General features: G+C 48.6%; 1 protein-coding gene across 1 annotated transcript; it reads right to left on the reverse strand.

Moving 5' to 3' along the window:
* Nucleotides 1–232: 232 nt before the first annotated feature.
* On the reverse strand, nt 233–22,457 carry LOC122391554. Its single transcript, XM_043385595.1, has 5 exons — nt 22,431–22,457; nt 21,320–22,204; nt 15,144–15,215; nt 12,791–13,681; nt 233–1,219 (listed from the first exon to the last, which is right to left on the reverse strand). The coding sequence occupies exons 1-5, from the start codon at nt 22,440–22,442 to the stop codon at nt 332–334; spliced, it is 2,748 nt and encodes a 915-aa protein (XP_043241530.1). The 5' UTR covers nt 22,443–22,457; the 3' UTR covers nt 233–331.
* Nucleotides 22,458–25,945: the final 3,488 nt, after the last annotated feature.

The following is a 25,945-nucleotide window of genomic DNA, read 5'->3' on the forward strand; positions in this document are numbered from 1 at the left end:
TGCTTGGTTTGACAATTTTTTTTTCTTTCTTTCATCTACGTGTTTTTGCTTCCGCAGAAACCTCAGCCAAATACAGCGAGTGTTGATCATCAAGGTCTTTGGTGGCGAACAGCAAATACAGGGGGGCACCTTGCTATTGGTGCCCCCCTTGCAGAATTCAAGGGGGGGCACGGTGCCCCGGTGCCCCCCCCCGTTCCGCCGCCTATGTTGCTAGCACAATCAAGAAAATCCAAAAATATATGATAATGTATTCAGGCGTTTATCATCGGTGATGAGCGTTCATGAAACTGTGCAAAGAAACGAACTGTCAAAGTGGAAGGCTGCAGCTTAGTTAGTAGAGGTAGCGGCCGTAGAAGGGCAGGTGGGCGGAGCTGTAGCCGTACGAGAAGCCAGAGGCCGGACGGATGGCAGGCACGCCCGCGTAGAAGGACGGAGCCACACCGGCGTAGCCCGAGTAGAAGGTCGGGGCGTAGCCGGAGTACACAGCCGGGGTGTAGACGGGGCCGTCGGTGTCGGGGGCGGCGTCGGCAGCGGCGGCGGCGGCGGCGTACAGGCGGGCGTGCTCGGCCTTGGCGGCGACCACCTCGGGGGTGTCGCTGACGGGCAGAGGCGCCACGGCGCTGCGCTTCTTGCGCGCGTCAGGGGCGGCATCAGCGGCGGCGGCAGCCTCGTTGTACAGCCGCTGGAACTCGGCCTTGGCGGCCTTCACCTCGGCAGTGTCGTCGACGGGAGCCGGGCCGACCAGCGAGTGCACGGGCGCGGCCAGGTCGGCCTTCGGGGTCACCGGCAGGTTGGTCGCCTTCACGCGGAAGCCGGCGGCGTCGGCCACGTAGCTGACCGTCTGGACGATGCCGTTGGCGTCCCTGTAGCTGTACGAGCCGACGGTACCGCCGTAGGCGTTCTTGTTCTCGTGCTTGGTGCTCAGGCCGTCAGCGTAGCCGTAGCTGTAGCTGCCAAGCTCGTCCTGGGCGTGGTACTGAGAGCTGACGGAGGCCGGCACGGGGGCGGCGTACGTGGTGTACGGAGCGTACGAGAACGGGGCGGCGTTGTAGGTCGTGTACGGGGCAGCAGCCGTGTAGGTCAGGGGATGGGCATTGTAGGTGTTGTAGAGAGGAGAAGCGAGACTGTACCCGGCGGCGTACGGGAATCCCGCGTAGCCATACCCAGCGTAGGGCAGGTACTGGGCTGCCGCAGCGGCCAGGACAGCGGACACATACACCTGCAATGAAACACCAAAATTGTAACTTTACTTTTGGTGGACCCAAAAATAGTTGAGTTTTACCACCTGTTTTCAGTTATCTTCGCATGTAATCAATATTGGTTTGAAAGCAATTAAAACAGCGAATGAATATAAACATCTAGCTCAAATCACTAAAACCTTAAGAAATTGGCAGCGAGCACGGATTATATAGTCAATAGTAAAGGCAGTTACAACGTATTTTGATATCTCATTTGGTTTTATTACAACCAAACTCGTCTGTCCACTCACCAGGACTTTCATGGTTGAACTCGCTGGTGACTGTGGTGTGTGAGGCCCGGTGGAGGCCGGTTTTATACCGCGTTGGAGCAGCCCCCGGAGGCAGGCAGGCGGGAGGAGCCACGCCTGTCTAGGAACACCAGACTGACCGCCGTGCCGTGGGCCACAGGCGCTACCACAAAGGGACATTTAAATACCAATTCTAATGGGATGACCACACATCAGTATCGCTCGTTTTTACGTTTGCTGAATTATTATTTTTATTGTCCCTATAGATAAGAGTTACCTACTACATGACAAATTTCCATGTGGATCCATTCTTTGTATATACGAAGAAATCTAAATGCCTTTCACTGGCTTATTTTCGTACCTAGTCTGCTACAGAAGATCAGAGGCCAGGTTTACCAACAGAAAAATAGCCACCTGCCAGAATTTTTTGCCTAAAGACCTCTGCACATACGGAGCGTAAACCGTAAAGTTCTATCTGCTTACTTGCCTATCAAGTTCACGCTCCGTATGTGAAGCGGTCTTTATGCAAAAAAACAATCCGGCAGGAGGCTATTTTTCTGTTGGTAAATCTGGCCTCTGATCCTTGTTCACTTAGCAAAACGTGTGAAGAGGTATAAGCTGCAGTCGCTGATGAGTGATGACTGAATCAGCACTTTCCGAGTGTTCAATGTCTCATGAATAACTGATGCCTTGATAATACAATTTCGAGAAAAAAATTATCTTTGACTGGGGAACCGCCTATCATAGCTTCCTTCTGTTTATTCTGCAATATTATTATGTAACTAAGTAAAAGACGAATCAACAAGCAACTCAAATTTCCTCCCATACATTTGGGTACTGTGTTCAAAGAACTTTTCGTATGTAGCTATCATCGATTAGCCAAAAGATACGTTTGAGTTACGCTCATCAAACAATGTCGATATTCAATAACTTTTTACACTTATCACTGCACTATGAGCGCAGTTTCTAACATAAATCCTATAGAGCACCAGCTTACGCGCAGATTTTGTGAGCCGGGAGCTTAGCACTAATCTCGTCAAATCGGATAAGATAAAATATGTTTAACCCTCGGCAGACCTATTGGTTTTCTACATAGGACGCCAGCCGAGTGGGGGGGGGCGGGTACGCCCCCCCCCCCTTCGCCGTTTCGCCCTTGGTGGAGCTAGCGCGTCGCGGAAAAAAACGAGCGTGTGCGCCGTAACGAGACGCAGAGATTGATATCCCGATTCTAAGGACCTAGGTCAACCGTTGACCTCTGAGGTCAGGTCAAGTGCCCCAAGCCCCGGTTCCGTTTTTGGTGAATTCCTTCGCAAAAAAACGGCTGCAGAGCCGCGATCTTGGCAGCATCGTGTTCGCCTTGCTCAGGCGCGTCGAATGATGTAATTTCTGTTTGGGTGAGGTCAGCTTAGGGTGTTGACCTCGAGTCACGGTCAGGCCACAGCGCACCCAGGTCACGAAATTGGTCGAAAGGGGTCATGCTGCTTATCATTCGATTCGGGAGGTCTTCTTGAGTCCATTGGTGGCTTTTCCGACTTGCTAGCTCAATTTGATCGGGAGGTATTGACGAAAAACTACTATGACCCTATGACGTTGTAAATTACGTCACGCAAGGCCAATATTGCAAAAGTGACGCATCAAACCTTGCAAGGAATGCATAAAATCATGATTCTGTGTGGTTGAGATGGTTGAAGCTCGTTCCCGGCGCCAGAATAGCCGTTTTCATTTTTTCCCTTGACTATGGTGAGGTCACGAAAATGGCCTGACCTCATATGACTTTTAGGAAAAATCCGAGATATACACGTTGTGAGACTCATAATGGATACCTACTAGATCCTGCAAGTTTCATTTCCCTGTGAAAGCTCCTCTGGCAGTGAGGGCGTTGCGAAGTTGCGACATCTGAAGACCGTGCAGAGGCACACTTATGACGTCATAGGTCAGTGACCTGACATGACCCGAAAACGTGATTGGTATCCAAAGATCCGGCTTGAATAAACGGCCAGGTATGTAAAGTTTCAGCTCTCTATCACCAGCGTGTTCGGAGCTATCGCAAAAAAAAACTATGGGGAGCGGCAGGCGCCGCCCCTTCCCCCCCCCCTCGGCCGGTGAGGGTTAAAATGACTCTAGGCAAAGTCGCGTATGTTATGTGGTGTTTAACCCGCGCCCCGCTGGGGGGGGGGCAGAATCTGCCCCCCCTCCCGTTTTTCGCCAATAACTTCTAAACGCGTTACGCCAGCGACGTCAAACTTTCAGTACCTTATCATACATCAATTTGACACGTTCCCTGAAAATTTGAGCGAAATCCATCGGAAAATTTTTGAGAAATTGACGTTTTAGTGACGTCATGTTCGCCATTTTCGCCTCAAAAACGGCAAAATTTCAAACGCCGCTAACATCTTCATTTTTAAAGGAATCAAGACGTAACAAAAAAGGTTATACGTGATTCTTCTTTGTCTATCAAATGGCTATCTCGGTTTTTTGAAAATTTTTGGATTTTGGCCAAAATTGTTCCAAAAAACTGACTTTTTTGGGAAAATATTTATAAAATCCAAAATTTTGAGTTTATCGAAAAAACCGGAATATATGTCAAAGAAATGGTCTATGTGCACCTACATACCAATTTTTAGAAGAATCGGTTCAAAAATGTGGGAGTTATTCAAAATTTTATGACGTCACGACGCACAAATTTTTTGAAAAATGATTTTTTGGGAAGTTCTAGACCTCGTACGGAAACAAAAATAGCACCATTCGATTCGCCGTGAAAAACTGCATCGGATAGACACCTTTTTAGGCCTTAACAACCAACTTCAAAATTTGACCTCACTTGACCTGACCTTGACCTGACCTCGACCTGAAATTCATCCAGAGGTGGTCCATATCACTTATTGAGTGTGCCTATTGAATTCCATGAGTAAAATGACCCATAAAACATGTGTCGCACATGCCCTTTTCTATATTTTGTTTTTGGTGACCTGACCTGACCTGACCTGACCTTGACCTTGACCTTTGAATGACATTGTGTGCAACGAATATTGTCTTGGTAGTCTAAGAACACGTTTTGGGCAATCAGTCTCAGTCCATTCTTCGGCAACTACGGTGCAAGGCCGATACTGTAGAAACTTGCATTTTGTACCCTTGACCTGACCTTGACCTGACCTCTGACCTACTTAAGCAAAAAAATTTGGGCTCTTAAGATCCGCCTTGTTGAGAGCTTTCGATTGCCGTTTTCCCCGTCTTTCTACGACCATCGGTTCGGAAGTTAGACAGGGGGGGGCAGAATCTGCCCCCCCCCAGCAGGGCGCGTATGGCTGAATAGCCCAGCGGGGCGCGGGTTAAGTAATCCTCAAATAAAATGTGGTACATTTTTTCTATCCACCCGGTACCTATAATTTTAGAAATGTTAAATTGGCAAAAAGCTAGACTGACATGTTCTCTCATGCAAATAAATTGGATCTAGCTTAAAAATGAGCTCTTGAGAGCGATTGCCGTAGTGCAATGCTTTGCACCAAAATCGTCCGAGTATGCCATCACTATGGTGTCATTTCCGGCCAATCTATAGCAGCTGCATTTTTATGACATAAAGTGTCACAATGATTCAGTTGAAGGTACTGCAAGTTGTGTTGACACGTCCAGCGATTTAGAAGATGTTGCAGAAAAACGGAAGGGAGGCTACTACCCCCCTCGGCCTAGGGTTAAAATGACTTTAGGTAAAGTCGCGTATGTTATGTGATGTTCTAGTAATTCTCAAATAAAATGTGTTACCTTTTGCCTTTCCACCCGATACCTATAATTTTAGGAATTTTAAATTTGCAAAAAGTGAGACTGACGTTTGATAGCCTTATGTATGTTGAGGTATGGTATTGGTATTTTTGGCTTACGGGCCACCACAGGGTCCTGTATTTGGGCCCCGTATCTGTATGTTGAGTTCTTTCATGCAAATAAATTGAATCTACATAGCTTAAAGGGAGATAATGAGCTTTCTTTTTTCTTAAATAAAAATTACTCGACATCTATACTATTTCTACTGTAGTTTCTTCAAAATATGAAAATTTCCTAGCACATTTTCGGATGTGAAAAAGGTTTTATTTTTGCAAAAAAGAAGCAGTACTTGCAGTACTTGTAACACCCACCGAAATGCGTTGTCCTTCTCTATAAAAAAGTCGCAGTATATGGCGCTTTTGTTTCAAACAGCGACGCTTGGGTTTTTGTTTATGTTATCGCCTTGTCGTTGCTTGGTTGTAAGGAGTCTAATTTGAATTAGAGTTAATTCGGTTTAGAATTAATTAGATTCTAATTCGGGGGTACATAGTGCCTACTCTTCTTTGTTTCAAAGTATTATTTTGCGCCACAAATGAACGGCAAGCGCCAGAAACGCAGCCAAATCTTGCGATTGCGACTACGAAATTCATTATTTTGGCCTCAGAGCCTGAAGCGAAAAATACAAGCATATTTATTTCAAAAAGACTTCAGGTTTGTCGAACGGTGTTATGAGAATTTTGATAACAGTACTGCATAAGTTTTTCAGTGATGCCGCGAAAGTGTTGTATCTATCTTCTTTTATTGTGCAGTCGGCGGGACCGATTCAAAATTGAGTCGTTGCTACTAAAATAGCAGCATATGGCGACAGATGATGAACAGGAAAAATAGTTGCGTAAATTTAGACATAAACCACCCCTAAACCATGAATATCTTTTGAAGGCACTATAGACGACCATTAACTAACTAGATGTGATGAAGATCAAATGTAATGAATACGCTCATTTTACAAAATTACATGCAAGTACCAAAAAGTGATGTAAATACTTATTCAACGGTCATTTTCAGCGCTCCCCGCTAACGTGACTTCAAGTTGAGATATTTGCGGCAAGGTACCGAATTGAGCAAAATGGTTTTAATTTACATTATAACTTGTTGTGTTTTGTCAGAAAATGGTCCTAACTCAGATTTTGTGGAAAAAGGTCATAATCTCCCTTTAACCCGCGCCGGGCCGGTGCTCTGAGATTCCGCGCCGGGCCGGGGGGGTGTCTGAACAGCCCCCCTTCTAACTCGGCTCCTGGGCCACGTAGCGACACGCAGTAAGCGGCAATCGAAAGGACGTCCAAAATAAGGATGAAAACACTTGAGTCATTTTTTGGGTCAGGTCAAAGGTCAGGTCACCAGAGGTCACCAAAGGTAAAATGCTGATTATTTTAACATTTTGAAAACTGCCCACGGCTATCTCGGGAACCGATAGAGCTACAGCGCCGCGGAAAAGCGCATTCGATAGCCCTTTTACAGGCCTTTCTGATTAATGCTCTCAGATTTGACCTCAGGTCAACGGTTTAGCCTCCAGAGGGCAAAAACTCCAAAATAGCCGTTTTTACGAAAAACGATTTTTCGGCAATAACTTTTGACTCAAAAGAGTCATGACATTACTTTTGCCAGCATCGTGTTCCTCTCGTCGAGACGCGTCGAATGAACTATAATTTGACCTTTAAAGGTCAACTTGAAAATTTGACCTCAGGTCAAGGTCATGACCTGACCGGAAAAGGTCATGTTGCATATCAGTCGATCCGCAGCGTCGAGCCGAACACATCTAAGGCGTTTTCAGCGCTCTAGCACGCCTCTATCAGAAGTTATTAGCGAAAAAACTGTTAGATTCTGTTCGTGATCTGAGATGACATCGGGGACTTAACGAGGGGTCACAGTTGCCATTTTCCGGTTCAGTGTGTCAATTTTACCTAGTGTGGAGAAGGAAATCATGGCCTCCCACTCCCCGATGGAGGCCCCAATTCCCTATCTTGTCTAGACTCTCTTTTTCTCCGTCTGGCTCACTTCTGTCTTCCGTCTGGGTGTCTGGGGCGCCCAGCAACACGGGACCGTCGGCTCTTGGCCGTCGGCCACCCGGTCACGTGACGGCGTCCCGACACCCCATAAAAACCTATGTTTCTGTGAATACACCACTCACTTCTCCGCCACCGTCTTTGCCGGACGCAGTGCCGGACCCGTCTCCGAGGGCGGTCTAATCAGCCGTCTGACATTGGTGGCAGCGGTGGTGGAGACTTTCGGCAAAAGGTGAGTCCTTAGTTTAAAATTATAATTGGCTTGTACTTGGTTGATATTTCTTTTGTTTTGAACTTCGTTTTATTATCTGTTTAGTTCTTGATTTTTTTTTTCAACAATGCCTGTCATGGAAAGTGCTTCTGGATCTGGATCGGCAATTACTTTCAATATTCACTCTTTGGCATCATTAGTTAACAACTATGACGGAAGCTATCCCATTCAGGACTTTTTACAAGAAATTCGTGAAACTGCTCATCTAGGATCTTGGCCAGATAAAATCACTTTGAAAGTCACAAAATCCAAGCTACAAGGGTCGGTAGCCGACATGGTGAGAAACCGACATGATTTAAACCATGCCGAAACTTTTGATGATTTTTCTACCCGTTTGATATCTGCCCTACACACTGATAGGCCTGTGTCAGTTCGACTGCAGGACCTAATGACCTGCGTACAACAACCTTCCGAAACAGTCGATGCATACGCAACTCGAATCCGACAAAAGTCTAAAGGCTTAACGGAATGGGACATTTCGACGGAAACAAAAGAATTGAAAAACAAAACAGTTACGGCGACATTCATCAAAGGTCTACAACCCAAAATCCGCCAACATGTGCTCCCTTTCAACCCTCCGGATTTCGAGACTGCTATAACGCTAGCGCGATCGCAGGAGATCAGCGCCTCTTTGTCATCTGACCCCGTCAACAGCGCTGCATCAGCCGCAACTCAACCCGACAAAAATTTGGCAGACATCCATAAAAGAATTGCAAGCTTGGAACTGTCGGTGGCCCAAAATATGTCACCAAACCGTGGCGGTAGAACTCAGCGTAGAGGTCGCGGTAGAGGCCGTCACCCTTCTCAGCAAAATTTTAGAAATCAACGGCCCTTCCACAGGAGGCATGAAAGCGACCCTCCATCATCAGACCGTCACCACCGCGACTCCTCTTGCCATGGACATCATTCGTGCTGTGATCGGCCAAGCCGGTCCTACTCTCGCTACCGCAACAGATCCCCGAGGTATTCGCGGTCCCCAAGAAACTACGACCGTAGAAACTCTCGATCTCCGAATCATTCGCGCTCACCATCTCCCTCACCATCTAGGAGGTACCAGAGCCCAAAAGGGTACCGCTCACGACGCTAGGGGATACGTATGTGAGCGTTGCTTCAGATCGTAAGGCCCATGCAGCAAATCCCCCAGTTTTGCGAGACGTTTCGATATCAGGTCACTCTTGTTCAGCCTTGTACGATACCGGCAGCAGCATCTGTTTGGTATCAGAAGAATTTTTACGACAAAACAATTTGAAAGTAGATTACGAACCTCCAACTATTTCCATTCTTGGCGTTACTGGTGATCCAATTGACATAGTAGGTGAAGTTTATCTGAAAGTTAGCATTCTTGGTCAAACGGTGGAACATAAATTTTACATTTCGACAAAAGCTTTGTCATTCAACTGCGACATTATCCTTGGCATTGATTTCATCATTGCGCACAAATTAATTTACAACCCTTCAACTCGTTCTGTGAGCTTGCTAAAACCAATTCTTTCTTCAAATGCAGTCAAAAAGCATTCAAAGCGCTTGAGCCCGAAAAGACGCAAACGAGTACGCTTTCTTCTGTCCACAAAAGACGACGAAAATTCCGGTGAAGAAGATGCTTATTCTGACGAGACGACGAAATTGTTCACAACTGCGGAAAAACATGCATTAGTTATTCAGGACGAAAAGTCATATCCATTGTTCGTGAAACAAACTGTTGAAATTCCTGGTTATAGCGAGCAATTTATACGCGTAAAATTACCACGTTTTCTAGAGCCAAATGATTTTCCATATCTCATCCAAGAGAGTGTCTAAAATGGCGTTCGTGCAAAACAGGCGCTTTTCAATTTTCTCCAACTGACTTATAAGGCCGCAAAATTGACCTGACCTTAGGTCACCGATATCAAAAGTCCGAGATAAACATTTTATTACGGAGCGAGCGAAGCGAGCGGAGTCTCATACTGAATTAAGGGAAAATCCTGAGTATTTTGGGGACGCTCTTCAAAAGCTAATATCTTAGGAACGGGACATCCGATTGACAAGCGGTCTTCTTTACTGAATGTCACTTGGACGTAAAAGTTCTGTGGTGTGATGGCCACCATGCGTTCTTGCCAACCACCGCACGTGGCGCGTGGTAAAGTTGGACATTTTTTAAGAACCCCCAAAATTGCAACCTCAATAACGGCACAACGGTTGGGCCGATTGAATTGAAACTCGGTACACAGTTAGGTCTCCATCAGATAATTCATCTGCATGTGTTAAGGTTGGGGTGCTACAGCACGTGCGCACGTGCAAGGGGCGCTCCCAGATCTCGAGAACGGCTGGGCCGATTGCGCTCAAATTTGGTACACGGTTGGGGACCAGTTAGTAGGGTGCCGTGCAAAAGTCAGCTTGGACCCCGCTTGCACGTGCGCACGTGCAGTGTGCCGCTTCCAGATCTCGAGAACGGCTAGGCCGATTGTGCTGAAATTTGGCACATCGCTAAAGACCGGTTAGTAGGGTGCAGTGCACAAGTTAGTTGGAGGTACCCCTCGCAATTTCGCACGTGCAAGGCCCATTCTCTCGCTCGCTCCGTTGGTCGCCCAAAAGGCGTTTTACTGGTGCATATTGTTGCTCTTATCAGTCGCTGAAAGTTTCAAGGCAATCGATCAATCGGTGTAGCTATGACGAGCATTCTTATTTTTTTCTGAGGTGAGGTCACTTGGCGTGACCTGGTGACCTGACTTAAAGCGACTTGGGTCTGAAATTTTTACAACATGTGCGGAAAAGATGCACAAACAGGTGTGCCAAAACCGGCGGTGAAATATCTGCGAAAAACCGCAGGGGGTGTTCAAACACCCTCCCCCCCCGGCCCGGCGCGGGTTAAAAATGAGCTCTTGAGAGCGATTGCCGTAGTGCAATGCTTTGCACCAAAATCGTCCGAGCATGCCATCACTATTGCGTCATTTCCGGCCAATCTATATGCATTTTTTATGTCATAAAGTGTCACAGTGATTCAGCCGAAGGTACTGCAAGTTGTGTTGACACGTCCAGCGAATAGCGATTTAGAAGATGTTTCAGAAAAACGGGACTAAAGGCTCTGTCAGGGGCGGATCCAAGGGGGGGGGGTCACATGGGTCATGCCCCCCCCCCTTGAGGCCCGGGGGCCCAAAGACCTGCCAGGGGCACCACCGGCCTATCAGGGGTATCACAGTCCTGACAGGGGCACCACAGGACCGCCAGGGGCACCACAGGCCTAACAGGGACACCACGGGCCTGGTGCCCCTGGGCCCTGACAGGACTGTAACGCCCCTGACAAGCCTGAAGTGTCCCCGGCAGGCACGTGGTGCCCCTGACAGGCCTGAGGCGCCCCTGCAAGGCCGGTGGTGCCCCTGGCAGGCCTGTGGTGTCCATGGCAGGCCTGTGGTGCCCTTGCTAGGCCTCTGGTGCCCCTGACAGGCTTGTAATGCCCCTGGAAGGACTGTGGTGCCCCTGGGCCCTGACAAGCCTGAGGTGCCCCTGACAGACCAGTGGTGCCCTTGCTAGGCCTGTGGTGCCCCTGGCAGGCCTCTGGTGCCACTGACAGGCTTGCGGTGCCCTTGGAAGGACTGTGGTGTCCCTGGGCCCTGACAAGCCTGAGGTGCCCCTGACAGGCCCGTGGTGCCCTTGTTAGGCCTGTGGTGCCCCTGGCAGGCCTCTGGTGCCCTTGCTAGGCCGCTGGTGCCCCTGGCAGGCCTCTGGTGCCCCTAACAGGCCTCTGGTGCCCTTGCGCCCGGAGAGGACTGGTGCCCCTGAAAAGTCTGAAGTGCCCCTCGGCAGGCCCGTGGTGCCCCTGACAGGCCCAAGGTGCCCCTGCGAGGCCGGTGGTGCCCCTGGCAGACCTCTGGTGCCCCTGGCAGGTCTGTGGTGCCCCTGGCAGGTCTGTGGCGCCCCTGGCAGACCTGTGTTGACTGGTGCCCCTGCTAGGTCGCTGGTGCCCCTCACAGACCTGTGGTGCCCCTGGGCCTTGACAAGCCTGAGATGCCTGGCTATGACAGGCTCGTGGTGCCCCTGATAGACCAGTGGTGCCCTTGCTAGGCCTGTAGTGCCCCCTGGCAGGCCTCTGGTGCCCCTGCTACCCCTGCGCCCGGAGAGGACTATGGTGCCCCTGAAAAGCCTGAAGTGCCTCTCGACAAGCCCGTGGTGCCCCTGGGCCCTGACAGGCCCATGTTACCCCTGCGAGGTCGGTGGTGCTCCTGGCAGGCCTCTGGTGCCCCTGGCAGGTCTGTGGTGCCCCTGGCAGGCCTGTGTTGACTGGTGCCCCTGCTAGGCCGCTGGTGCCCCTCACAGGCCTGCGGTGCCACTGGAAGGACTGTGGTGCCCCTGCCCCTAGGGGTGCTCATGGGCCCAACAGGCCCGTTGTGCCCCTGACAGGCCTGTCGTGTATACTTGCTAGACCTGTGGTGCCCCTGCTTCCTGACAGGCCTGTGGTGCCCCTGGCGGGCCTGTGGCGCCCCTACCAGGCCGTAGGTGCCCCTGACAGGTTTGTGGTGTCCCTGGAAGGACTTTGGTGCCCCTGCCCCCTGACAAGCCTGAAGTGTCAAGGACAGACCCTTTAGACGCCAGGGTCAAGTTCGTCGGACTGACAACGATTTGCTTACCTGATAACGTTCCTGGTAAGTACTCACTACTCAGCGTCCACAACATATATACACATAGCACATTCATATATACTTGCTTACAATTGGTAAATGTGGTTGTGGCTAAGAGCTAAGATACTGACTAAAAATAAAAAATAAAAAAATGAAAATGGGGGCACCACCAAAATGAAGTGGACGAAATCCGTTGAGTTTTTAATTTTGGGTATAGGTAGGGGCACCACTTCGATCCATGACCCTCCCCTTGGAGATTTCCTGGATCCGCCCCTGGGCTCTGTAGAGCACCCTTCGGTCATGCGCTAGTAAACTGTTCGTGGTAGCTTGTTCTAAAGCTATATGTTATGCGCCTTTATCTGGAACCTGCTGTATGTTTATTTTCTAACGTATTTACTCTAGGTATTCCCTCTCCTCTTCCCAATGTTGCTTCCACTACCGTTGTGACCAAAACGTAGTTGTATTTTGTTTGTTAACAAAATATATTGGCATGAATGATGCATCAAGGCATCACAGAACGTCAATGATAACTGATGAGAAACACAAAGAATGTAACACGACAATGGACGATGAAGGCAAAACAGCTTACAACAGACTCGAAGGGTTGTTGAGCTGCAGCTTAGTAGAAGTAGCGGCCGTAGAAGGGCAGGTGGGCGGAGCTGTAGCCGTACGAGAAGCCAGAGGCCGGACGGATGGCAGGCACGCCCGCGTAGAAGGACGGAGCCACACCGGCGTAGCCCGAGTAGAAGGTCGGGGCGTAGCCGGAGTACACAGCCGGGGTGTAGACGGGACCGTCGGTGTCGGGGGCGGCGTCGGCAGCGGCGGCGGCGGCGGCGTACAGGCGGGCGTGCTCGGCCTTGGCGGCGACCACCTCGGGGGTGTCGCTGACGGGCAGAGGCGCCACGGCGCTGCGCTTCTTGCGCGCGTCAGGGGCGGCCTCAGCGGCGGCGGCAGCCTCGTCGTACAGCCGCTGGAACTCGGCCTTGGCGGCCTTCACCTCGGCAGTGTCGTCGACGGGAGCCGGGCCGACCAGCGAGTGCACGGGCGCGGCCAGGTCGGCCTTCGGGGCCACCGGCAGGTTGGTCGCCTTCACGCGGAAGCCGGCGGCATCGGCCACGTAGCTGACCGTCTGGACGATGCCGTTGGCGTCCCTGTAGCTGTACGAGCCGACGGTGCCGCCGTAGGCGTTCTTGTTCTCGTGCTTGGTGCTCTGGCCGTCAGCGTAGCCGTAGCTGTAGCTGCCGAGCTCGTCCTGGGCGTGGTACTGAGAGCTGACGGAGGCCGGCACGGGGGCGGCGTACGTGGTGGTGGTGTACGGAGCGTACGAGAACGGGGCGGCGTTGTAGGTCGTGTACGGGGCAGCAGCCGTGTATGTCAGGGGATGGGCATTGTAGGTGTTGTAGAGAGGAGAAGCGAGGCTGTACCCGGCGGCGTACGGGAATCCCGCGTAGCCGTACCCAGCGTAGGGCAGGTACTGGGCTGCCGCAGTGGCCAGGACAGCGGACACGATCACCTGCAATAAAAGACAAAAATGGTAACTTTACTTTTGGTGGACCCACAAATAGTTTAGTTTTACCACCTTTTTTTCAGTTATCTTCGCATGAAATCATTATTGATTTGAAAGCAACGAAAACAGTGCATGAATATAAGGATTAGGCTCAAATCTCTGAAACCTTAACCCGCGCCGGGCTGGTGGGGGGGTAAATTTTACCCCCCCCCCTCGCGAATATTTGCAATATCTCGAAACGGCGGCGCGCAGCGCCGCCAAACTTTCAGTACCTTTTCTTTCATCAATTTGACACGTTCTCTGAAATTTGGAGCGAAATCCGTCGGAAAATGTTTGAGAAATTGACGTTTTAGTGACGTCATGTTCGCCATTTTTGCCTCAAAAACGGCAAAAGTTCAAACGCCGCTAACATCTTCATTTTTTAAGGAATCAAGACGTAACAAAAAAGGATATACGTAATTCTACTTGGTCTATCAAATGGCTATCTCGGTTTTTTGAAAATTTTGGATTTTTGCCCAATTTTTTTTTTTCAAAAAACTGACTTTTTTGGGAAAATAACTATAACATCCAAATTTTTGAGTGTATCGAAAAAACCGGAATATATGTCAGAGAAGTGGTCTATGTGCACCTACATACCAAGTTTTAGAAGAATCGGTTCAAAAATGTGGGAGTTATTCAAAATTGTATGACGTCACGACACACAAAATTTTTGAAAAATGACTTTTTTGGAAGTTCTAGACCTCGTACGGAAACAAAAATAGCACCATTCGATTCGCCGTGAAAAACTGCATCAGATAGACACCTTTTTAGGCCTTAACAACCAACTTCAAAATTTGACCTCATTTGAGCTGACCTTGACCTGACCTCGACCTAAAATTCATCCAGAGGTGGTCCATATCACTTATTGAGTGTGCCTATTGAATTCTATGAGTAAAATGACCCATAAAACATGTGTCGCACATGCCCTTTTCTATATTTTGTTTTTGGTGACCTGACCTGACCTGACCTGACCTTGACCTTGACCTCTGAATGATATTGTATGCAAGGAATATTGTCTTGGTAGCCTAAGAACACGTTTTGGGCGATCAGTCTCAGTCCATGACTCCATTCTTCGGCAACTACGGTGCAAGGCCGATACTGTAGGAACTTGCAATTTGTACCCTTGACCTGACTTTGACCTTGACCTCAAACTTAAAATTAAGTACATGTTTTTAATTGTTCGTGATGAGATCTTTCGATTGGCGTTTGAATTTTCCAAATCGGACCATTAGTTCGGGAGATAACAGGGGGGGGTAAAATTTACCCCCCCCCCCCCCAGCCCCGCGCGTTCGGCTGGAGACCCCAGCCCCGCGCGGGTTAAGAAATTGGCAGCGATTACGAATTATAGCCAATAGTAGGTAAGGGTAGTTACAACGTATTTTGATATATCGTTCAGATTTCTTACAACCAAGCTCGTCTGTCCACTCACCAGGACTTTCATGGTTGAACTCGCTGGTGACTGTGGTGTGTGAGGCCCGGTGGAGGCCGGTTTTATACCGCGCTGGAGTAGCCCCCGGAGGCAGGCAGGCGGGAGGAGCCACGCCCGTCTAGGAACACCAGACTGACCGCCGTGCCGGGGACCACAGGCGCTACCGCATACTCACCGCAGATACTATGTTACCCAGAAGTTGAAACATATCCGAATGGAAGGTAATATTGCTAAAAGAGGTAATTTTATTAACCCGCGCCCCGCTGGGGGGGGGGGGCAGAATCTGCCCCCCCTCCCGTTTTTCGCCAATAACTTCTAAACGCGTTACGCCAGCGACGTCAAACTTTCAGTACCTTATCATACATCAATTTGACACGTTCCCTGAAAATTTGAGCAAAATCCGTCGGAAATTTTTTGAGAAATTGACGTTTTAGTGACGTCATGTTCGCCATTTTCGCCTCAAAAACGGCAAAATTTCAAACGCCGCTAACATGTTCATTTTTAAAGGAATCAAGACGTAACAAAAAAGGTTATACGTGATTCTACTTTGTCTATCAAATGGCTATCTCGGTTTTTTGAAAATTTAGGATTTTGGCCAAAATTTTTCCAAAAAACTGACTTTTTTGGGAAAATATTTATAAAATCCAAAATTTTGAGTTTATCGAAAAAACCGGAATATATGTCAAAGAAGTGGTCTATGTGCACCTACATACCAATTTTTAGAAGAATCGGTTCAAAAATGTGGGAGTTATTCAAAATTTTATGACGTCACGACACACAAAAATTTTGAAAAATGATTTTTTTGGAAGTTCTAGACCTCGTACGGAAACAAAAATAGCACCATTCGATTCGCCGTGAAAAACTGCATCGAATAGACACCTTTTTAGGCCTTAACAACCAACTTCAAAATTTGACCTCACTTGACCTGACCTTGACCTGACCTCGACCTGAAATTCATCCAGAGGTGGTCCATATCACTTATTGAGTGTGCCTATTGAATTCCATGAGTAAAATGACCCATAAAACATGTGTCGCACATGCCCTTTTCTATATTTTGTTTTTGGTGACCTGACCTGACCTGACCTGACCTTGACCTTGACCTTTAAATGACATTGTGTGCAATGAATATTGTCTTGGTAGTCTAAGAACACGTTTTGGGCAATCAGTCTCAGTCCATTCTTCGGCAACTACGGTGCAAGGCCGATACTGTAGAAACTTGTATTTTGTACCCTTGACCTGACCTTGACCTGACCTCTGACCTACTTAAGCAAAAAAATTTGGGCTCTTAAGATCCGCCTTGTTGAGAGCTTTCGATTGCCGTTTTCCCCGTCTTTCTACGACCATCGGTTCGGAAGTTAGACAGGGGGGGGCAGAATCTGCCCCCCCCCCCCCCCAGCAGGGCGCGTATGGCTGAATAGCCCAGCGGGGCGCGGGTTAACAAAGGGACATTTCAATACCAATTCTAATGGGATGACCACACATCAGTATCGCTCGTTTTTACGTTTGTTGAATTACTATTTTTCTTATCCCTAGATCAGAGTTACCTACTACATGACAAATTTTAATTTGGATTCATTCTTTGTATAGGTATACGAAGAAATATAAATGTCTTTCACTGGCTTATTTTCGTACCTAGTCTGCTACAGAAGATCAGAGGCCAGATTTACCAACAGAAAAATAGCCGCCTGCCGGAATTTTTTGCCTAAAGATCTCTTCACATACGGAGCTAAGCCGTAAAGCCCTATCTGCCGCCTATCAAGTTATTAGTTAACGCTCCGTATGTGAAGCGGTCTTTAGCCAAAAATTTCCGGCAAGCGGCTATTTTTCTGTTGGTAAATCTGGCCGCTGATTCTTGTTCACTTATCAAAACTGGTGAAGAGTAGAGATGTCAATCGGATACCAACTTTTTGGTATACCGATACCAAACCGATACCAACTTGGCATTTGGTATTTCAATCCTAATGTGTTTGGTATTTTGTTGGTATTATGAGCCCTTGCTAATGTATAAGAGGCTAAAAAATTGGTAAAAAGTTGGTATTTCCCTCATCTTTCAAAGTTAGTTCGGTTTCGGTATTTCCCCACGGTTTTGGTTGGCATTTGGTTTGGTATCGGTATTCCGATTTTCTGTAATTGACATCACCAGTGAAGAGGTTTAAGAACTGTAGTCGCTGATGACTAAATTAGCACTTTTCGAGTGTTCAATGTCTCATGAATAACTGATGCCTTGATAATACAATTTCGAAAAAAAAATTGTCTACGGTTGACTGGGGAACCACCTATAATGTTAATAGCCGATCCCGTAGCTCAGTTGGTAGAGCGTTGGACTCCGCGTGGTGAGAGCAGGCGTTCCCGGTTATAACAGTCCGGGTTCGAAGCGCGAAGGGCGCTTGACATTTATGGGCCTCCTGACAGGTATGGTTGCGGTTGGTGGCAGGCCGTAGTCAGGCGAAGTCAGTGAGGGGACTGGTGCGCGGCTATGTGCGCACGTTAAACTTTGGACTCTAAATTCTGCCATAGTACTGGAATTGCGCGATCGGAGGGTAGAGGGCAGGGTCACCGCAACAAACGTCGCTTAGCGGTGGCTCTGTCCTTGTGAATCCTTCCTATCAAAAGGTTCGGACTAAATTTATTTTAAAAAAAGCATAGCTTCCTTCTGTTTATTCTGCAATATTATTATTTATGTAACTGTAGGGGCATTCCACGTCAAATCGAACAAAAATCGGCTGTTTTGCACCTTACCATCAGCGATTTCATTATAAATTTGTGAGCGAGTTCCTGTGTCGCCCCGAACATTACATTGATGTTTTTTGCACATTCTGACCACAGGTCTTCTAAATATAGGGCATCGAATTTTTACAAAATGTTGCATCTTTATATTTTTGAACGACCATAACTTTGGTTGTACTTGTTTGATTTGAATGAAATAAACCTTACTGTTGAGGTAATTTCTTAAGCATTTGTTTAGAATTGCACCTACTTAAATATATGACCTTGAAATTTGCTTAACTCTGTTCTTAAGCACACAAATTGAAATAGCAAAAAACACGTCACCTTCGATTTGGCTAATTTTCATATATTTTATTGCCTACCATATTTTTAACAACCTGTGAAAAAATTAGAGTGGGCCATTCATAAGTTTTGAAGAAAATGGCACCTATGCAAACGTATGTTAGCACGCGCAGTGGAGGGGGGAGAGTGAATTTCGCCCCACCACTCCTGTTTTTCGCCAATATCTCATAGTATTAATGCGAAATTAATTATAGCTACCTGTCCAAAATTGAATTGCACATCTCATCGTGCAAGCAAGAAGAAAATCGGTTCACAACTGGTCTAGTAATAGCGGTGTAAAGTGAACATCCTGTCGCCGCGGCGACGCGGCGACTCGGCAGCCGGCGCCGACCGCTAGCCGCCGCCTGAATTGTAGACTGTGCCGGGACGGAACGGAACGGTTCCGTCTTTACATCGCGCTCCTTACCGCTGATTACGTTCGATTCACGTCAAATTTTGTGAGAAGACTAAGAAATGAACAGGCAATCTTATGGTGTAAGAATTTTGAAAATCAGTTGGTAAACAATTGAAATATGAACGTGTAAACACAAAATTGTGATTGCTGCGTTTCCCGCGTCGGCCGATCCCGCCTCAGCCGGAGACATGTTACTCTTAGCAGGTCTCTAGACTCTAACTGCCATATTTATTATTGGATTAACTAGAAATTCCCCCATACATGCTCAAAAATGTATATTCTTTCGAATAGTGAAGATAAAAAGACGAGAAGATATCGTTGCGTGATAATGTTTTCGTTGAATTTTTGGCTTCATGATGCATTTCCACACGGCTCAAAATTCACCGCAAAATGCCGTTTGCCTGAGACACTTTTACTATGGAACTTGAATGCTTGACTACGATGACTATGTATTTCCATTCTCGCAGAGTTTGGGATATCACTAATCAGCAATCATTCATTTCAGAAAGTGTACACAAGCAAGCATGTCTTGACTCTGTCTTTCAAGGTCACGCGCGGTTGCGTGATGTTGATGCATGAAAACGGCGTTTGCCGCGAGAGTTATGAATGGCCCACTCCAATTTTTTCACAGTTGGTTAGGAACATTGTGACGGACATAATATGTAAAAATTACCCGAATCGAAGGTGACGTGTTTTTTGCTATTTAAATTTTTCTGTTTTAATTCAAGGTCAAACGCATTTCAAGGTCACTTCAATTTAATTTTATAATTAAAAATCAAAGCCTTATCAATTGCCTACAAGACCCTGTTAATATCATTTTGATACCAGAAAAGGAACCAGAGTTATAGACATTTAAAAAATTGATGTGTGGCATTTTTGGCTATATTCGATGACCTTTATCTCAGCGATACTTTATCAAATTTCGAAAATATTGTACGTAACTCAGTTTTGAACCATGCCCAGTCTGCCTACAAATTTTCAGAAAAATCGAAGGGGATGACGGATTTCGGTGTTTGATTTGACGTGGAATGCCCCTGTAGGTAAAAGACTAATCAACAAGCAACTCAAATTTCCTCCCATACAATTGGGTAATGTGTTCAAAGAAGTTTTCGTATGTAGCTATCATTGATTAGCCAAAAGATACGTTTGAGTTACGCTCATCAAACAATGTCGATGTTCAATAACTTTTTACACTTATCACTGTCACGAGCGCAGTTTCTAACATAAATCCTATACAGCACCAGCTTAAACGCAGATTTTGTGAGCCGGGAGCACTAATCTCGTCAAATCGGATAAGATAAAATATGTTTAACCCTCGCCGGACCTATTGGTTTTCTACATACACGCCAGCCTAGGGGGGGGGGGGTACGCCCCCCCCCCCTCGCCGTTTCGCCCCTGGTGGAGCTAGCGTGTCGCGGAAAATAACGAGCGTGTGCGCCGTAACGAGACGCAGAGATTGATATCCGAATTTAAGGACCTAGGTCAACCGGTGACCTCTGAGGTCAGGTCAAGCGCCTCAAGCCCCGGTCCCATTTTTTTGTGAATTCCTTCGCAAAAACGGCTGCAGAGCCGCGATTTTGGCAGCATCGTGTTCGCCTTGCTCAGGCGCGTCGAATGATGTAATTTTTGTTTGGGTGAGGTCAGCTTAGGGTGTTGACCTCGGGTCACGGTCAGGCCAGCGCACCCAGGTCACGAAATTGGTCAAAAGGGGCTATGTTGCATATCATTCGATTCGGCATGTCTTCTTGAGTCCATTGGTGGTTTTCCCGACTTGCTAGTTCAATTTGATCGGGAGTTATTGATGAAAAACTAATATCACCCTAATGACGTAAAAAATGACGTCAGGCAAGGCCAATATTGCAAAACTGACGCATCAAACCTTGCAAGGAGTGCATGAAATCATGATTCTGTGTGGTTGGGATGGTTGGAGATCGTTCCCGGCGCCAGAATAGCAGTTTTCATTTTCCCCCTTGACTTATGATGGTGAGGTCACGAAAATGACCTGACCTCATATGACCTTTAGGAAAAATCCGAGAAATACTCGACGTAAGACTTGTGATGGATACTAGATCCTGCAAGTTTCATTTCCCTGTGAAATTTCCTCTGGCAGTGAGGGCGTTGCGAAGTTGCGATATCTGAAGACCGTGCAGAGACTCACTTATGACGTCATAGGTCAGTGACCTGACCTCACCCGAAAATGCGGTTGGTATCAAAAGATCCAGCCTGAATTAAAGGTCAGGTATGCCAAGTTTCAGCTCTCTATCGCCAGCGTGTTCGGAGCTATCGCGAAAAAAAAAAAAACAATCTATGGGGGGCGTGAGTTGACACGTCCAGCGATTTAGAAGATGTTGCAGAAAATGGGAGGGAGGCTCTGTAGAGCACCCTTCAGTCATGCGCGAGTAAACTGTTCGTGGTAGCTTGTTCTAGAGCTATACGTTTTGCGCCTTTATCTGGAACCTGCTGTATGTATATTTTTTAACGTATTTACTCTAGGTATTCCCTCTCCTTTTCCCAATGTTGCTTCCACTACCGTTGTGACCAAAACGTAGTTGTATTTTGTTTGTTAACAAAATATATTGGCATGAATGATGCATCAAGGCATCACAGAACGTCAATGATAACTGATGAGAAACACAAAGAATGTAACACGACAATGGACGATGAAGGCAAAACAGCTTACAACAGACTCGAAGGGTTGTTGAGCTGCAGCTTAGTAGAAGTAGCGGCCGTAGAAGGGCAGGTGGGCGGAGCTGTAGCCGTACGAGAAGCCAGAGGCCGGACGGATGGCAGGCACGCCCGCGTAGAAGGACGGAGCCACACCGGCGTAGCCCGAGTAGAAGGTCGGGGCGTAGCCGGAGTACACAGCCGGGGTGTAGACGGGGCCGTCGGTGTCGGGGGCGGCGTCGGCAGCGGCGGCGGCGGCGGCGTACAGGCGGGCGTGCTCGGCCTTGGCGGCGACCACCTCGGGGGTGTCGCTGACGGGCAGAGGCGCCACGGCGCTGCGCTTCTTGCGCGCGTCAGGGGCGGCCTCAGCGGCGGCGGCAGCCTCGTCGTACAGCCGCTGGAACTCGGCCTTGGCGGCCTTCACCTCGGCAGTGTCGTCGACGGGAGCCGGGCCGACCAGCGAGTGCACGGGCGCGGCCAGGTCGGCCTTCGGGGCCACCGGCAGGTTGGTCGCCTTCACGCGGAAGCCGGCCGCATCGGCCACGTAGCTGACCGTCTGGACGATGCCGTTGGCGTCCCTGTAGCTGTACGAGCCGACGGTGCCACCGTAGGCGTTCTTGTTCTCGTGCTTGGTGCTCTGGCCGTCAGCGTAGCCGTAGCTGTAGCTGCCGAGCTCGTCCTGGGCGTGGTACTGAGAGCTGACGGAGGCCGGCACGGGGGCGGCGTACGTGGTGTACGGAGCGTACGAGAACGGGGCGGCGTTGTAGGTCGTGTACGGGGCAGCAGCCGTGTAGGTCAGGGGATGAGCATTGTAGGTGTTGTAGAGAGGAGAAGCGAGGCTGTACCCGGCGGCGTACGGGAATCCCGCGTAGCCATACCCAGCGTAGGGCAGGTACTGGGCTGCCGCAGCGGCCAGGACAGCGGACACGATCACCTGTGAGAAAACACAGAACAAGCGGCATTTGTAAAAATTACAATAAAATTGTGCGAAAGCTGTATTAAGGTATTGTAAAACATTACATTTTACTAATCCGGGAGTTAAAATTTAGCCCCATGTCCTTGTTTAATTACGGCACATCTCATTCGAATGCCTTTGACGCCGAACTGTTGTAGCAGTCGTCGCTCCAGCGACGGTGATCGTCGCAGGACGCTGTACTCACCAGGACTTTCATGGTTGAACTCGCTGGTGGATGTGATGCCGGACCGGGATGCTCGGCCGCTTTTATAGTCGGGCGAGGCCGTCCATCGGACCACGCCCTTGCGGCTCTCCTGGCCGGGGCCGGGGCGCCAGCGCGAGCCGACCTTGGAGGCGTAGCCGCGGGCGACCCGTCGGCCGGACCCATCGGGGCATCTGCTCCGGCAGCGCGGCCCGCACTGCCGCCACTTCCCGCTGGACATCCGCAATCCGCTCTGCGTGCAGATATGGCCTGTCCAGCGTTCACTGAACTTCGGGCGGGCATTGCATATTATCGCGCACGTTGCGCAGCGTTCGGCTCCGGACGTGTCCTTTCAAAAGTTCCACTTCAAAATACGAGTCTCCGCTTTCACACGACACATAATGAAAAGGATGCAGCGAATGATAACTGGCCAGCGACAACCGATAATCAAAGTTTCATTTAAAATTTTTGATTTCATCCTTATTTGAACATCCTTGTATCGGCATCACCCGTTATACATATGTTTGCTAGCTCAAATACTGAAAACTGCATATTTAGAGCTCATCTTTCTCGGGAAAGAAACTGCATAAAATATTAAAAAGAATGATTATAAATATTGAGACCTACGCAGTACGCTGTGCCTCCATTCCTTATTGCCTCTTCTAAAAATGTTTCGCCACTGGCGCTGGATGTCTATTTAAATGAATGTATATCATGTTTTTTATGACTAAACGGGTGTGTTCTAGGGCACTGTACTTGGACCGTTCTTTTATGCATAGGTAAATCAATAAGCTAGCAAACTCCGACACGCAGGCCGAGTGCTTCCAATGCCTTCATGCCTTCATGCCTTCATACCGAAAACACATAACAAAAGCTTCAAAAATGAATGTCACACACAAGATGGAGTGCTCTCTAAGATCGAGTGTTCTCTGACGTATAGTATGGGTGTTTTTTTTCTCTCTCTCTCTCTCTGTTGACTGGTTTGGTGACAAAGTGAAGTTTATCAGATCAGCTGGAAAATGCTAGAAATCGTCTTTTTAGTCAGCCTTATAACCAAGCTTGCAATCACTCTTGGCACTTCAGCCTTTATAACAAACAAAATTTTCGTCTCTTAATTTGAATACACTCTTCAACCATTGTGTTGAGCGTTCCAAAGACGTCTAAAAACCGATACTTTTTCGGAGGTCCTTATAACCATTAACCCTCGCCGGACCTATTGGTTTTCTACATACGCGCCGGCCGAGGGGGGGGGGGCGGGTACGCCCCCCCCCCCCTCGCCGTTTCGCCCCTGGTGGAGCTAGCGCGTCGCGGAAAAAACGAGCGTGTGCGCCGTTACGAGACGCAGAGATTGGTACCCGATTTTAAGGTCCTAGGTCAACCGGTGACCTCTGAGGTCAGGTCAAGTGCCCCAAGGTACGGTTCAGTTTTTGGTGAATAACTTCGCAAAAAACGGCCGCAGAGCGCCGATTTTGGCAGCATCGTGTTCGTCTCGCTCAGGCGCGTCGAATGATATACTTTTTGTCCGGGTCAGATCAACTTGGGGTGTTGACCTCAGGTCAAGGTCAGGTCAGCACCCCCAGGTCACTAAGTTGGTCGAAAGAGGTCATGTCGCATATCATTCGATTCGGCAGGTCTTCCTGAGTCCATTGGTGGCTTTCCCGACTCGCTAGCTCAATTTGATCAAGAGTTATTGACGAAAAACTAATATGACCTTGATGACGTCATAAATGACGTCACGCAAGGTCAACATTGCAAAAGTGACGCATCTAACCTTGCAAGGAGTGCATAAAATCACGATTCTGTGTGCTTGAGATAGTTGGAGATCGTTCCCGGCGCCAGAATAGCAGTTTTCATTTTTCCCCATTGACTTATAATGGTGAGGTCACGAAAATGACCTGACCTCATATGACCTTTAGGAAAAATCCGAGATATACAAGTTGTGGCACTCATAATGGATACTAGATCCTGCAAGTTTCATTTCCCTGTGACATCTCCTCTGGCAGTGAGGGCGTTGCGAAGTTGCGACATCTGAAGACCGTGCAGAGGTTCACTTATGACGTCATAGGTCAGTGACCTGACCTGACCTAAAAATGCGGTTGGTGTCAAAAGATGTGGCTTGGATCAAAGGTCAGGTATGCCAAGTTTCAGCTCTCTATCGCCAGCGTGTTCGGAGCTATCGCGAAAAAACCCTATGGGGGGGGGCGGCACCCGCCCCCCCCCCTCGGCCGGCGAGGGTTAAGTGAATGACGGCTTCAGTCATTAGTGCTTCCCAGGCTACCAAATTAACTATATAGTTTCAGTTACCGCATTAACGGTGCTGTTTTATATGTTTGATAAGTTTGATTATATGACATTTATTTTAATATGACTTATCAATATGACTTTATATCTGCGTAATCACGCGTCTGATGTGTGTTGTTTTCAATGCTGTGTTTATGCGTTGTCATGCATATTTACCATCATTAAAGGGACCCTCCCACCTTCAAAAAAGTTAATGAATTGGCACGAAAGTGATGTCGCTCGGTTCAGAAAGAGCGAAAACGAATATCTACCAAATTTCATCGAAAAATATTCACCGGTTTTCAAGATATTAGACTTTTACTTTTGTTTACTTTTTGGGATCTCCGCTGTTCCTAGCGACTTTATTTGAAAGTGCGGCATTTGTTGCGCGCAAAGCAGCATATACCACCGCGTGCTACCAAACGTTTTAGTAAAAGATTTAAAAATCGTTAGATATCCGCTGACGTCACAAATTCTAAGGGGGCATACCAATGCACTAGCCCCTTAGAATCCGAAAACTGCAAGTTTGAAATTCCATATCTCCGAATTAAAGCATTTGTCGATGCTGTGAGTGCCCAAACCGGTATTTGCAGGCCATGGCCACCAATTTGGCTATCTCAACTCAAAACTAATGTTAAGGTGGGAGTGTCCCTTTAATTACACGTGTTGCTAACAAATGAGAGCAGTTTCAACCGATCGTGGGAATCCTGTCACCACCCCCCACCATTTCGCGGAGGGCTGGCCTTGCGCGCGGTCCTGGAATAGCACTCGTTCGTTCAGTGGACCATGGGTCCGTGGGAGCGTCCATATGCACCGCTCCCTTCCCCTGATACCACCGACCACTGATGTCTCTGACACGGGGCATGAGGCGCCGGATCGCCGGGCCGTTCGACCTTCCGTGTTGCACCGCGCCCAGGCCTCCGGCAGAAGATACCGAGCGGGAGACAGCGCCCACGGTGCTGACACTCCACGGCCACGGCCACGGACGCCGAACCCGCGAGCAGTGGTGCCCGCGGGGACATACCTTCACTCCCCCCCTCAGCCCCCTCCCGCGTGAAAAGCGTCGGGGCGGGGCGGGACGCACGCCCGTCGTTCCGCGGCCCTGCCCAGCCGACACGCCCGTCACCAGCTGCGAGAGCGGCATCCGGCTGCGACGGCCCCCGGCGCCGCTCTGATGCCCGATCGGCGTCCCTCACGCGACTCGGCGACTTGGCGTGACCTCTCGCACACGAGACGTG

This window comes from Amphibalanus amphitrite, unplaced genomic scaffold (assembly GCF_019059575.1).
Source record: "Amphibalanus amphitrite isolate SeventyFive unplaced genomic scaffold, NRLGWU_Aamphi_draft 000444F_arrow, whole genome shotgun sequence".
In the NCBI taxonomy this organism is placed as follows: Eukaryota; Metazoa; Arthropoda; class Thecostraca; order Balanomorpha; family Balanidae; genus Amphibalanus; species Amphibalanus amphitrite.

Bases quoted from the DNA above. Each gene is read 5' to 3' on its own strand.
- LOC122391554 (XM_043385595.1), bottom strand. The intron at 13,682-15,143 runs GTGAGTGGACAG...CTTTTATTGCAG, and splicing joins GTTCAACCATGAAAGTCCTG to GTGATCGTGTCCGCTGTCCT. The intron at 1,220-12,790 runs TAAGCTGCAGCT...GTTTCATTGCAG, and splicing joins TCTACGGCCGCTACTTCTAC to GTGTATGTGTCCGCTGTCCT.